This window comes from Symsagittifera roscoffensis, chromosome 1 (genome assembly GCF_963678635.1).
Source record: "Symsagittifera roscoffensis chromosome 1, txSymRosc1.1, whole genome shotgun sequence".
Lineage (NCBI taxonomy): Eukaryota > Metazoa > Xenacoelomorpha > Acoela > Convolutidae > Symsagittifera > Symsagittifera roscoffensis.
Genome location: NC_087062.1, coordinates 20,412,296 through 20,426,479, shown reverse-complemented (window position 1 = coordinate 20,426,479; position 14,184 = coordinate 20,412,296). Strand labels below are relative to the sequence as shown.

At 38.0% G+C, this 14,184-nt stretch overlaps 1 protein-coding gene across 1 annotated transcript; it reads right to left on the bottom strand.

Annotated features, from left to right (window-relative positions):
- Nucleotides 1–894: 894 nt before the first annotated feature.
- LOC134840611 (serine/threonine-protein kinase PLK1-like) lies at nucleotides 895–9,633 on the bottom strand. The gene is made up of 2 exons (XM_063856542.1): nucleotides 8,878–9,633; nucleotides 895–2,205 (listed from the first exon to the last, which is right to left on the bottom strand). Exons 1-2 carry the CDS (start codon nucleotides 9,487–9,489, stop codon nucleotides 1,060–1,062), a joined length of 1,758 nt encoding a protein of 585 aa, XP_063712612.1. The 5' UTR covers nucleotides 9,490–9,633; the 3' UTR covers nucleotides 895–1,059.
- Between the last annotated feature and the right edge of the window lie 4,551 nt (nucleotides 9,634–14,184).

Here is a 14,184-nt window from a genome sequence, read left to right as displayed (position 1 = left end):
GAAAAAATAAAGCCCGAAAATTCCAGACCAAAAAGCCCGAAAATAAAATACATGATACATTTTCAAACTACTAGCACGTTATTTTGGCCGATTAGGAAGCCTAAATCAAATTGAAGTGGTTTCCGCTCGAAGAATTCGGGACCCGTCTATAGGGTTTTGGAAATTTCGGGAGTACTTTTCCCAAATTGGCTTTTTTTAAACCAATTAAATTTCCGAGAAAAAGCGCTGAATTACAGACATCGTTATGCGTCTATAGTTAGACATTTTGGGCGTGCTTTTCCCGAATTGGAAATTTTTAAACCCCATTGAATTACAGACAGAGGCGAAGCGGAAATTCTCATTTCTTGAGATACTAAGCAGGGGCGGTAGGATTTTCTCGAATGGGGAGGGGGGGTTGGATTTTCAAAAAATTTTTGAAATCTGTCACTTTTATAGGTCGACCAAATTTGAGGCAATTTTTGTAAAATTTTGACCAAAAAAAGCATTTTTTTGGCGCGCGCTCCCCCCTCAAAATTATTATATATTGGCGCTGAAGACGCGTTTAGAAAAATTTAGGGTCCGTCACACAAAATCGGTATATATCCGCCCCTGATATTAAGTAACCGTAGCCTTGCAAGCTAGCAAAAGCAAATGGAGGCCGAAATCACAGTCGAAAACAATTTACGTGAAAAACAATATTAAGGAATTTGGTTTTGGAAAAGGAAAATTCAATTACAGAGAAACATGACCGCCAGACTTAAATCAACTTAAGTAACAATTAAGGAGCGGCCACTTAAATGCTTGTATTTGGGTTGAACTTTGTCCCGAAACCAAAAATGTTTCAAGGTTATGTTATGAAAATGTTATACACCTAGGAAAAAATTTCGTTCACCTGGTTCGGACTTGAAAACATTCTTTGAAAATGGTTTTTTATCTTAAAAATTGATGGATTCAATCAATGGTGAACTTAGTTAAAACAACAATTTACATCGAGATTCAGATGCAATAAAATAAATAAGTTCAGAGCCTGTTTATTGGAACTTTATTAATCCGGATTATCAAGTTCTTTTATCGCTTTCATCAAGATGCAGCTGCCGCGGCTGAAGGTGTTGTAACAGCAGTCATCAATTGGCCCATTGCCTTTTCAGCTGTCCTCATCAGTTTGTGCAGCTTTGAGGGATATGCACCGTCATTCAGATCCTGAAGTTTGAAAGTGTAGAATGTCTTTTCGGGGTCGATCAAGGTGACTGCCTGCATCACGGGACAGAAAATCAACTTGGAGTGACATTCGAAGAAATTCATTTGCACCGAACCATTGCTGAGTAAAAATACTATGGCGGTTTGGTGTCTGAACCACTTGTGCAGAAATGGCAGCCTCGAAAAAACATCTGCCTCTGGCACCTTCATTTGCTGGCCGGTCTGCACTAAGTTCTCATTCATGTAGGTCTTGAAGTACTTCAGTAATGTAATCTTTTTGACACACTGTTGTGGATACACATCAATTGTGTAAAAATTTTCCACATTAGTGTTGTCTATGTATTGCACTGTGTCGCCGTCGGCATACAGAACTATTCGGCTGGAATCATTGAACAGAACACCTGATGATCCATCGCAGAGCTGGTAGCTCAGTCCGTATTTATCCGAATAGTCAACCCATTTGCTCACCCAATAAAAGGGTGCCATTTCAGGCGACGTGAGTTCCATTGAGATCGTTGAAGGGGCGGCTTGTTTGAATTTGTAATTATGTTCGATATTTCTCAATGCCATCAGCAGAAATTGCACTTGATTGCGGTAATCTACACCTTCTGAATAGACTACTGTCGAGGGCTTTTTGCCACCCTCTCTGACCCCTGAACCCGCAGTCAGTTGTCCTCTCAACTCCATGAGAGCAGGCCTGTTAGTGTTTGTCGGCTGTTGACAAGGATGTATGGTGCTGCGCCTGTCAAATCGAGGAGTCATGGTAAGACATGACGTTGGCAAATGTTTCGGCAACAATCCGGAAGTAAAAAATGAGTCATTGAGGACATCTTTAGCCATCGGTCGCGATTCTGCATTTGGAGATAACAACCTTCTGATTAATCGAGCGGCATGTGCGTTCATTCCAGTTGGAATTGTGTACTGGTTGCTTTTGATTCGCGAGTAAGTTTCCTTCAGAGTTTGGGTTTCGAAAGGTGGCTTGCCAACTAACAAGGTGAAAAGAATACATCCGACAGCCCAGACGTCGACCTAATACAGAATGCAGACATCTTAGGCAAAAGTAAAAATATGCGTTTATTGTTCAAAGATCTGCCTTTAAAATCATCCGACCAAGGTGAAACTTAACGCTTATTTAGCTTCATACAAATCACGTTTCAAAGAAAATTTAATTCTTCGACGCCTCAAATGTTTCCCGTTAGTCAGCATAGGTACTCACTAAGCATCGGTTATCTCCCAATTTACTTCCGATCAGGGGCGGATCTAGGATTTTCTCGAGGGGGGGGGGGGGCGGATTTTTCAAAAATTTTGACGACCTTTTTTTTTTTTTTAGGTCGATCAGATTGATTTTCCGAGCTCTCCCAAAGCAGTAAAAAGACCCTGTTTTGGCCAAATTTTCTGCGCCGCAGGCAATTTTCTGAAAAAACAGGTCAAAAAAGCCGTTTTTGGGCACTTTTTAGAAAATTTTGACAAAAAAAATGCATTTTTTTGGCGCGCACTCCCCCTCAAAACTAGTATATATTGGCGCCGAAGGCGCCTTTAGAAAAATTTTAGGGTCGGTCGGCCAAAAATGGATTTCTTAAAAAGTACCAAAGGGGGGACCCTTTGGGTTGGCAGGGGTTCGAATCCCTGAGGGGGGGGGGCGTCCGCCCCCCCCCCCCCTAAATCCGCCCCTGCTTCCGATCACTAGCGATTCTATCAAATAATGGTTCAGCGGATGTAACAATAATACCAAAGCTTCAGTCCAGCTTTTTGCTTTGTATTTTTAAGTATATGGCTCGCAAAAAAAGTTAATAACTATTCAACTGGCGCTTCAATCAGGTTACACGAAAATTTTCAGACAGAGTCGAAGCTGTTCTTTAAACCAAGCGAGAAAACAAGAAGCTCTAAAAGGTGAAATAAGATAAAGTAGAACACTAAGGTGAAGCGAGGCTTCGCAACACGCAAAAACACTTGCGATACACAAAAAAAAACAGCGTTAAAAACCTTCTGAAAAATTTCAAAAATTCTGAAAAATCGAGTTGAAAAAATTACTTAAAAATTGGTTTGAGTCGAAAAAATTACACTCAGTATCGGATTGGGAGGGGGGGGGGGGGGGGGGCTCATTCACCTCAGAGATTTGACCCCCTGCCGACCCAAAGGGTCCTTCTTTGTACTATTTTGTTTTGAATGACTTACCTAAAAATTTATCAAGGCGCCTTTGACGCCAATATTTACTAATTTTGAGTGTAAAGCGCGCGCCGAAAAAACGCTTTAGGTCGAAAATTTCCAAAAAAAAGAATAACGCCTTTTTGGCATGTTTTTTTTAAATGTGCCTGCGACGCTGAAAATTTGGTCAATATAGGGTCTTTATAGTGATTTGGGAGAGCTCAGAAAATCAATTTAGGCGACCAAAAACAGGCCGACAAAAATTTATTGGAAAATCCCCCGCCCCGCGAGAAATTCCTAGATTCGCGCCTGACTATACCAACAAAACATGTTTCTATCGGATGATGCTCACTAAGTATAAAAAACAAAACCCTCAACCCAGCGGCTACAAATTTTGGAACGAACCCCGTTGAGTCAAAAACAAGTTTCTATCCGAATCAGTCAATGTTCCGAATTTATATCTGTTGCTAATTGCTAGCACAATTTTCGATTCGATACGTAATAATTCTCTGCACATTAATGTACATACAGAATAAAAAGAAAACAAGACTGCTCGTATCAGGGTGAAGCCCTGAATGTTCCGACTGCCTTTTAAGGTCTATAGAGCAGTAATAAGATGAAAAAATGAAATGAAAATTTTTTAAAATTTTTAATTTGAGATTTTTTGTAAAAGCATCACCCCACACGTCATATTAAGTACAAAGTGATAAATGTTGCTCCTATTGACATATGAAATATGGCATATGAGCTTCTCAAACCAATTTGGAACGATTTTTATGATGGATTAAATCTCCACTTACACGTTAATAGCGCGAAATACATCGCGCGTTTATTGTCCCAAACTGGCCGAAATGGCAATTTTTAAATTCCCATAACTTCACAAAAAAGATCACAGGGGAAATATTTTTCCAAATTTAAGCTCAGGACATATATACTTTTTGAATGATATCTAAAAATTCCCGTCAAAAATGGCTGGTTAAAAAGTCGAAATTTGTCTGAAGAAAAAACCCACCCCGAGCACAAATATTCAGTTAAAGTCGGAACAACCTACTTAATAGCTGGTTATTGATCAAAATGAACTTTTTCAAAATGAACACATTTTATCGCAACAATCTTTTTGTCGCAACAATATTTGCGACTTGGGTTTGAAAAAAAAGATAGTTCATACTATAACACAAGCATTGCTTGTGTAATTACAAACTGCTCAAATAAAAAACTATACTTTGGAAAGTAAGCATTTCAAAAGCGTGCCAGATAATACATATGCAATGGAAATTGAGCCGACGGAAGTTAGGACGAAAACCATGAATCCAAACAAAATATTTGAAAAAATAGGCATTAAAAACAAATCAGATAAAAACAGAAGTGTATTAAGAGTCTCAATGCATTTAGAAAACGCAATAAAGGTTGACAAAACCGATATAACAGAAACGCAAATATCTGTTGAAAAAAAAAACTAAAACAATCGAAATTATGGTCCAATCGAGGGGGGATGCAAAATATAACATTCGCGAACATTAAAATTAATCGGGAAAATCCAAATTAACCCAATAATCCAAAACCCGTTAGGTTTATGGAGCAGCAGTAATAACATTTAAAAAATTAATTGAAATTAAAAAAAATGATCACAGGGGAAATATTTTTCCAAATTTAAGCTCAGGACATATATATATATACATATGCAATGGAAATTGAGCCGACGTATGAACTAAAAAATTCCGTCAAAAATGGCTAGTTAAAAAGTCTAAAATTTGAAATTTTTTATGAAAATCATCACCCCACACGCCATATAAAGTACAAAAACATAGATTTCGTTCCTTGTAACAAATCAATTATGACAAATAAGCTTCGTTCAACCAATTTGTAACGATTTATAAGACGGATTAAACCTCCGCTTACGCGTTAATACCGCGAATTATATCGCGCGTTAATTGTCCCAAATTGGTCAAAATGGCAATCTTTAAACCCTCATAACTTTACGAAAAATGATTACAGGTGAAATATCTTTTCAAATTTAAGCTCAGGACAATAATACCTTTTGAATGATATAAAAAAAATTCCGTCAAAAATGGCTAGTTAAAAAGTCGAAATTTGTCTGAAAAAAAAACCCACCCCGAGCACAAATATTCCGTTACTTTCGTATCGAAAGTCGGAACAACTAGCGCATGACTCATACCTACGGTCCTGGAAATACACAAGAAGATTCGAGCTTTTTATATCTAAAATGCCTGTTTTCAAGAATGATTTCGCATATTGACTGCGAATTCAATCAAAACTTTTGCATAGACAAAGAGCAAATTATCAGAGCTACCCATTATGAGACTTTTATATCTTGGTTTCAAGGACTTACCGGTTGTTTCCAAGTTTGATAAACTGGGCTATCTATTTTTTATCGAATTTTTAAATTGAATAAGGACCCTGAAAAAGCCGAGAGCATATCTTGGCTGTTGGAAGGTTTTGATCAGTCACATTTGTAAGGCAGATTTGTGTGTTTGAGTTTTCTACGCAAAATCATTTACCACAAATAAACATCGGAGAGAGTTGAGTGGTATATCATAGTAAAACCCTTTCAATCGTGATTTTTTTAAAAACGTCGTTTTGTATTTATTTCTTGAAAACAAATTATGTCGATCATGCCTAACTCTCTACGCGATCGTCTAGCTCTCGAATCACACCACCCAAGTTTTTTTTTTTGAAGTTGAAAAAATCATGAGTAACGCAATATCTGGGAAACAGATAAGTTTTGCGCAGTAAAATTAGAGGCCAGATTGGTTATCTTACAGTACGACTAAATATACCCGGATAGCAATCCACCATATACCTGAGAATTTCAAGATCAGTTAGTTTTTTTATATCTAAGTTTTTGACGAAAAAAAACTACAACCGCTTAATCTCGAAAACCAAAATGATTTGAGCTGTCAAATTCAACGAGACGCCAGATTGCAACCCCTGTATGTACCCTGACAGCAACCCTCTGTAGGGTTGAGAATTTCAAATTGGGTTAGCTTTTTATTCTGTATCTACAGTATTTGAACAAATAATAAAAAGATCAAAAATTCAAGGAAATAGATGGCCTTAAAACTCTTTGAATTTCAAAAACAATTTAACATTGACATTAAGCTTTCCATACAAAGCGGACCATCTTTTTAGCAGAACCTTTCATTAGAAAACTTGACAAGATTTCAAATTGAAGATTTGATTAACGAAAACAAATTTGATTGACACATGCATTGACGCAGTTTAGTCTCCGTATAGAGAATTGTTTCGCGTTTTTTTCCAGCTTTTTCAGGATTGATTCAACAGCTTCCCTTTTCGAATCTCCCTTAATTTCGACTTATTTTAAATCAATTATTGTACTGTAGTCTGGTAAAAGCTCGTTCTGGTAAAATAGCCCACCATACAAATTTCCAACATTGAGAGAGCTGGATTAATTTTAAGTTTTTTTATTCCAAACAACCAATATAAATGTCTTCATTACGTTCATTCACAGCCAAGACTATTACAAATTGTTGGTTATGATGCATTTTTGAAAAAATATATTTCCTACAAAGGAGCAGCGGAGCTTCATACCATTTGCGATAAACACATAAAACAAAACAAATAAAAAGTCGAAAATTGGATGTTGAAAAAAATAGGTGAAAAAGAAATTGGGTTTTGAAAAAACTAGGTTCGTATGTCTCGATAAAAAACAAAGCTGAAGGAACGTAATGATATTGCATGAATTTGCTTTACTGATCAGGCGCGAAAAGTGTGATTTCAAAAATTGAAGAGTAAGAAACTTCGAAATAATCAATGTTCAAGAAGATAATATTTATATTATATTAAAAACATGAGAATCTCCAAAAAACAGTCGAAGTTTCAAAATTTTGACCTGTGTTAAGGCCATTTTTTTCTTGAACAAACTGGGCATTTTATCCGATTATTAAGTTAGGTTTTAATTAACCTCTTCAACTATCAAACTTGTAATATCAAATTTGGCAGGATAGTTAGCTAAAAAGTCCAATAAAACTGTCAGCAATTCAAAAATTTGATGTTTCCGAGAATAAAAGTTTTTGTGTGAAAAAATTATGCGAGCCGTATCAGAAGTGATTCAAGCAACCTGTAAGTTCGATTGCACCCAAAATCTCAGATTTGGGAGGGTGGTTTTTGAAAAAACTCAAAAAAGTTTACAGAAACGGTCAAATCAAACATTTAATTTTTACTCGGGCAATAAATGCATGAGTAAAAATTATGCGACGTAGAGGAGCTTCCCACTGCCCGCTTTCTCCAACGAGCCCACAAAATCAGAGATTAGTTTGCGAGAAGTCGCAAACGTTCACAAAACGGTCAAAACCCTGAATTTCGGATGAATTTCAATTGAACAAAAAATGCATAGATACCAAAGAACATTTCAAAAATGCACATCTGTAGTTGTTACAACATGTTAATACTTTTGCCTAAAAAAACGAAAAAAATCACCAATAACTATATAAGAGTCTTTACTACGTTCATTACTCTTTAAAACAATAAAATTTCAAATTGTAGGCTTCAATCAAACACTAAGAGCCACATTAAAGAAAACTGCGCAAAGCAAAAAAAAACGATTCCAAGATTTGAAAACTAAACCGACAACAGATTAGCAGAAAAATAATTGGCCGTCAGTTTGGTACCACTATGATAGAGTGATCCCTTGAAAATAACCAGGTCACTCGAGAATTAGACAGAGCTCTCAAATCCTTTCATAATTATGATTTCGCCATTCAAAGATGTCGCATTGAATTTTTATGCAAATTTTATATTTTGCTACTTTTCAAAACCTCCCCCCTCAACCATTTTAAGAGTGAAAATTATTTTAAAAAACGACAATAGTAGGTTTTGATGACATAAGGTAACCCAATTATGGTTATTAAACCGTAAAATAAAGTGAAGAGAGTAACTTTCAGTATAAAAAAACATGTAGTAATTACACTTTTCAATCTGAAAAGTCTTTAACATCTTTCGCGAATTTTTCGAAGCGAATAACTTACACACAAATTAGTTTCAAAATTATAACATGCGAAATGCATGCGGGACCTGTCTATCATGGTTGCTTTTTCGAGGGACCAATATCATAGTAGTACCGTCATTTTATTTGAATGATTACCGTTCGAAAAAACAACAGTGCCAAGCTAAGTTGCCTGCAAGCTAAGCTGCCCGCGAACGCTAAAAAATTTGAATACATGAAAAGTAGAGATGAGTCCAGACGAGTCCTGAGAAAAAGTCTAGCACCCGATTGCAAAGTCTGGCACCCGGTTATCGCAATGGTAATGATGCATTTTTAAAATCACACAGTACAGGTCGAAGTTTAATACGTAAATTCCAGAACGTAACCATCATTATCTTTGTTGGCAGGTAGGGTGGAGACTCGGCTAAATTAGTCTTTGACCAATTAAAAAGATTTTCATTCTCGGACCAATAAATACGCATCGCACCAACTATAAATTTCGGCTATTTGTGAACAATTTTTTTTCGGCTATCCGAGAATGCGGCTCCGAGACACGCAACCGTTAGGAAAAAAAAAGAAAAATTTTCACCAACCTCAAAGGCATGCCCTTTCTTTAGCAAGACTTCAGGTGCGATGTAGTTAGGAGTTCCACATATCGTCTGTTTTCTCTCATTGGGCTTCACTTCTGTAGCCAATCCGAAATCACCAATTTTAACAATAAGATTCTCATCGAGAAACAAATTGCCCAGTTTAAGATCTCTATGAACAATTCTGCGATCATGCAAATGAACCAAGCCCTCCAAGATTTGACGAACAAAAAAACGTGCTTCCGGTTCGCTAACTGCTTTTCTTCGCTTATGCAGTTCCATCATAGACTTTGACTTACAATGTTCGAGAACAATGTACACGAAATGCTCATCTTCGAACACATTCACAAACTTCACTATGTTTTTGTGAAAATCCAAACTCTTGTGAAGGCTGATTTCCAGTTTCAGTTTCTCTTTCTGTTGCTCTTTCGCCATCAGTTTCCGCGACATAATTTTTCCAGCATAGATCGTTTTGTCTCCATTCAGAGGAATTAATTCATAAACTTTTGCAAATCCTCCCTTTCCCAAAAACTTTCCTCGCTCGTATTCCAGACGAACACCTTCTTTTGATCTCCCTTTTATCAGCGTGGGAATCGGGGTTTCGTCTTTCTGCGACATAATTTCTGAATAACTTCCTCCTTTCTTTGCGGCTGGAGGATGACCAGTTATGACGATTAAAAACTATTACAACTTAAAATTTGATAAAATACGGTGATCTACTGAGCAAACCTTCTTCAGCTTCAATGATTTTCTGGCCATCTTTGTTCTTTAACATGGCAAACTTCAAAATTTAAAAAAATGATGTCGCACGTTTTCAAAACGAGAAAGCGAATTTTTATCTTGCTGTTTTCCCACCAATCAAAAATTGAAGATTGCTGTGAATAAAACCACGAGTAAAACCAAGTCATGAATCAACAACAATTGACGAAATCTCAGCTACCAATTACTCATGAAGTGCTGATTGAAACGGAATGCGCTAACAGCAAACAAATCGACGGCAGAAAAAAAACAAATCCAAATAATCAAAATCATCCCCCCATTCTCGAGAGAAATTGTAAAGTCAGCAGAAAACCTGGCGCAGGCATATCGAAGTTGTGCTTCCGATATACTGAAACAATTCCCTACAACAATGCAACAGAAGATGACAATCGCAAAAACAATAACTGTGACAAAAGATGACCGCAAACTTCATACACTGACAGTGATTGCTCCCCCCGAAGCAGAGCGGTTCATAACTAGCATCAAAAGCGAAGGAATCATTCTACTTAACAGGACTGTATTTCCCATGGGATGCTTTCCAAGGTCTCATAAACCCAAAAACATTTACCCTAAATTAGCCAAAATCAAATTGTCGAATTTGCCTGATGTATGCAACCATATCGAAGCGAAATTAATTCTTCAATTGCCAGAAGACATAATTCATAGCCCCATATTCCAACGTGAGACCTGTATCGTTACTGAACCAGGTCAGTATGTTTACACAGAAAAGGCAATTTGAGAAGTTAAAATACAAAACGATGAACAAGAGAAAAAGCTGACGGACTGGTCTTACAAATCGAGAATGGATGGCTTTAAAATGTGGTAAGGTGTTGAAATCTCGTTTCACATACCTTCACTACATGAATGTCAAAAATGCAAGATGTCTGGACGCCAAGAAAAAGGTCATCACGATGATTGGTGCAACATAGGAAACCAAAAAATCAATAATCCAAATAATCAGTACCCACAAAAACCAAGCTCCAATAATGCCAGCGACGAGAAAAACGATGACGAAACAACAAGCGACAAGTTTTGTAATGGTAGCAAAAATGTCGAAGGAAAGTATGTCGAAACAGCACCATCTAGATTTTTGGATAATGAATCTAAAACAAACAGTGCAGCAACTCAAAGCGAAGAAAAGCAAAAGGACGAGGTTCTCAACAATCAGGTCGCATATTCTAGAATATTCTAGCCCTCACCGTTTGGCTAAACGGAAAGGTTGGTGGTTCAAGCCCACCCAGGAGCGCCATAAAAACATACATGTAACATTCGCCCGGAAGATACATATCGACGGATAACAAAACTAAGTCTTAAGACGACTGGCTAGCGTCTAAACAGAGCTTTGCATGTTTTTCACCGTCTCTACCAAGCGAGTACTTTTCGGTGGTCTTTTCTAACATCGGGTCGACAAAAACGTTACTGTTCTCCGGCTTTGACCAGAACGCTCAAATTAACTGAATTACATGCAAAAATAGTGAGCTCATGGCTGGGTCTCAGTATCCCCAGAGCACGAGGTCACTCCTAAAAACAGGGCTACTACTTATTATATTACTATTGTTTTCGCTCAGTAGATAAAAATCATCATCTCCATCGAAGATGGATCAACCCTTTCCCCCCAACTCTTAGCACCTCATCCTTGTCAAAACTAATCCAAATATCAATTAAATTCAAGTCAGGACATGACAGGATGCTAAAAGTTCATATGAGTCAATAAAAGTTTTCCGTCCCGAGACCCTTCCGGATTCTTGAATCCGGTGAATCAAGCCCGTTGATCTCGATTTCTTCCCAATCCGGAAGGCTGGTTTCTTACCCTTCACCGTTGTTTGCAACGGCCTTGCAACTATTGTAGCAGCACAATAGTTGCAGCTCGGAACGTTCTCTGCAATCTGCTGCTGTTTTTCAATCACGATTATCGTTGTTCTCGTCAGCGTAACTAATGTTGTTGTGTTTTCTCTCTCGTTTTTTGTTAAAATGGCCGTTTCAGCATTTCTCAGAAATGTGTCGTCATCATTCGAATTTTTGAAATTTTAAAATACTAGAATATTCTAGCCCTCACCGTTTGGCTAAACGTTCCAATAACGCTTTTAGTTCTTAAAAACCACCAATCCGGAAGGCTTACTGCTAAAATTCCGAATTCTGCAGAGATTGCATTTTTCACATTCTGGTCGAATGTCACGTTCATTCTTACTCTGCAAAAGAAAAAAAACAATTTAAATATCGAAAATAACAAACGGAAATGTTCCTCTGACGGAAGAATGCTTACAAAAAGAGAGCGTGAAATTTCACCAACTTCTTGGTCAGTTTTAAAACCGTGGTTTCGAGCGACACTGACATCTTGGTTATATGCGGTGACGAAGGATCATATGAAGAAACATCAGAAAGAATATCGGCAATTTTTGGCGGAGATAGGACCGAAGCCTTCAAGAGACCTTTGCTGACCCACCAAAATGCGATTACGACGGGTTGGAAGAGAGTTGGTAGGGTGTCTCGAGATAATACCAAGGTGAGAGAATCAATATTGGAAGAGGACTTAGCGAAGAATGTGAGCCTGAGTCTTCACAACTCCTTTTGCATGAACAGGGAATCGAAAGTGAAGGGTTTGCCAAACCAGGCAAAGAGGTTTCGAGAGCAGAGGGAGTGGATGCGATCATACGAGCAACTTAAGGCGTGGGAAGAGATCGTGATTAGCTCCGATGATGAGGAAGCGCTGCTAAGACAGATCACGGTGTCAAACGCATCAGGGCCTAGCACCTCAAAGGCAAGGAACAAGAAATGAGCAGGGAGCTCAGTGAGGGATTCTTGAGTCTTGAGAAGGAAAAAGGGGGCTCGAGTGTGAACTATGATGAAATCCGAGGTCACGGAAAAGAATTTTTAACGAAACGAAATATTATTATTAATATGCTATATTTATTATATAAGTCAAAATGCTGCATGACACAATTTTCTGATTGGATAAGACAAAAGAAATTTTAATCATTATATTGCCAAGCGGAAATTTAAGATACAGATGTATGCAGGTTTTGATTGCTGTTTAGCGATAGTGTGACAGTTTCGCATAGTTGTGAATTTTGGGGTATAGATAAAGTTGAATCTGCTGCAAACTTCTGTAAATGACCACTGGCACTGTATCTTGAGCAACACTTAACATTCTGGTGATTCACTGGCAGACGGCAGCACGCGATGAGGACATCGATCTTGAGTCCGGGGAGTATGTGCCAGCCGGTCATATTTGGAATATTGACCTTGAGCAATACGAACAATGTAATTTTGGGGTGAAATGGAATTTTTCAAAAATTCGAATTGAGCCTGTCGTGCTCATCTTTCTCGCGACAACTGAAAGCCTCAGAAATACAAGATCAGAACAATCGAGTTACAATCGCGGGAAGGTAATCAAAAAAAGCAGCGGGAAATTGCTATTCGCAATTTCCAGACATAAAAATCACACTAGAGTAGAGCTGTCTTATCCTGAAATAGGAGACAAAACAATTGCGAAAGAGGAAGACAATAATTCGAAGTGGACCAGAGTGAACCTTCGGTGGAAAGGTGGACAACCGAAGTCTCCCAATGGTCCAGCCCCAAAACTTATTCCTCAAGTCAAAACTCATTTGCTTGCTGGAATTCATTAATTACAAATTTCTTGAGTTAAAACTTAATTACCTTAATGCTAGAGTTGCTGATTAATTTAGTTACTCCAATTCTCGAGTGTGCTGGTATGTGAGTACCCAATTTAGTTTTCTTGAGTGTGTTTTATACTTGTTATGTTGAGGTAGGGAGAGTTTTAGGTTGATTCATCTGAAATGGATCAAAACTCCACTGTCGAATAAAAAGCAACTAAAACGGAATGTTCCGACCCTGTTTTTAACGGCGTTCGCGTATTTTGGGTATTTTGAGACCTAAGTATGGGGACGTTCTTATTTTCTAGAGTGGGAGGGGGTATTTTGGTAGTGGCCTTTAAGCTGTAACAAGGTTTTTAGTCTCATGTCGCAAGTGAACCGACTTGGCTCCGACCATTCGAGGTAGAAAAACACAAGAGATAGTGTCCCTGACTCTTAAGCCAATGGTTATAGGGCCTATTTTTCTTTAACCTCATATGTGAATTAAGTAGGCGACTGTTACATAGTGTTTTTACGACATCATGACTACGAAGTCGAACCCACTTGACACAGTTCCGGGCTACATGCCCAGTCTAGTGTACCGGTGGTACGGTTCAGCGGGAACGTGTAAACCTTCCGGTCGTACCCTGATAGCTTTTTAAGAAAACTCGAGAAAACTTCCTGGTACGCTCTCCGAACGAAGCCTAGCTAACCGAGTAAGGGGGGGGGGGTAACTAGGGGGACAAAAAAAACGAGCAAAAAGACAAAAAGCGAAACAAAAACCGAAAAAGAATAGAAAAAGGAACAAAAACCATAAAGCAGAAAAGGACAGTGACTTTGACACCAGATTAGTTGGATCAAACCTTTATATTAATTAAATAGTATACACATACTGTTTTCATCGGACCAATCGTTTCGATCATTTCAGCAATTTAAAAAGGTGCCCGAGTGTGGGGCGTTG

Coding starts and splice junctions, on each gene's coding strand:
- LOC134840611 (XM_063856542.1), bottom strand. CDS start 9,489: ATGTCGCAGAAAGACGAAACCCCGATTCCCACGCTGATAAAAGGGAGA. Junction 2,206..8,877: donor AGAAAGGGCATGCCTTTGAG/GTTGGTGAAAAT, acceptor ATTCTGTATTAG/GTCGACGTCTGGGCTGTCGG.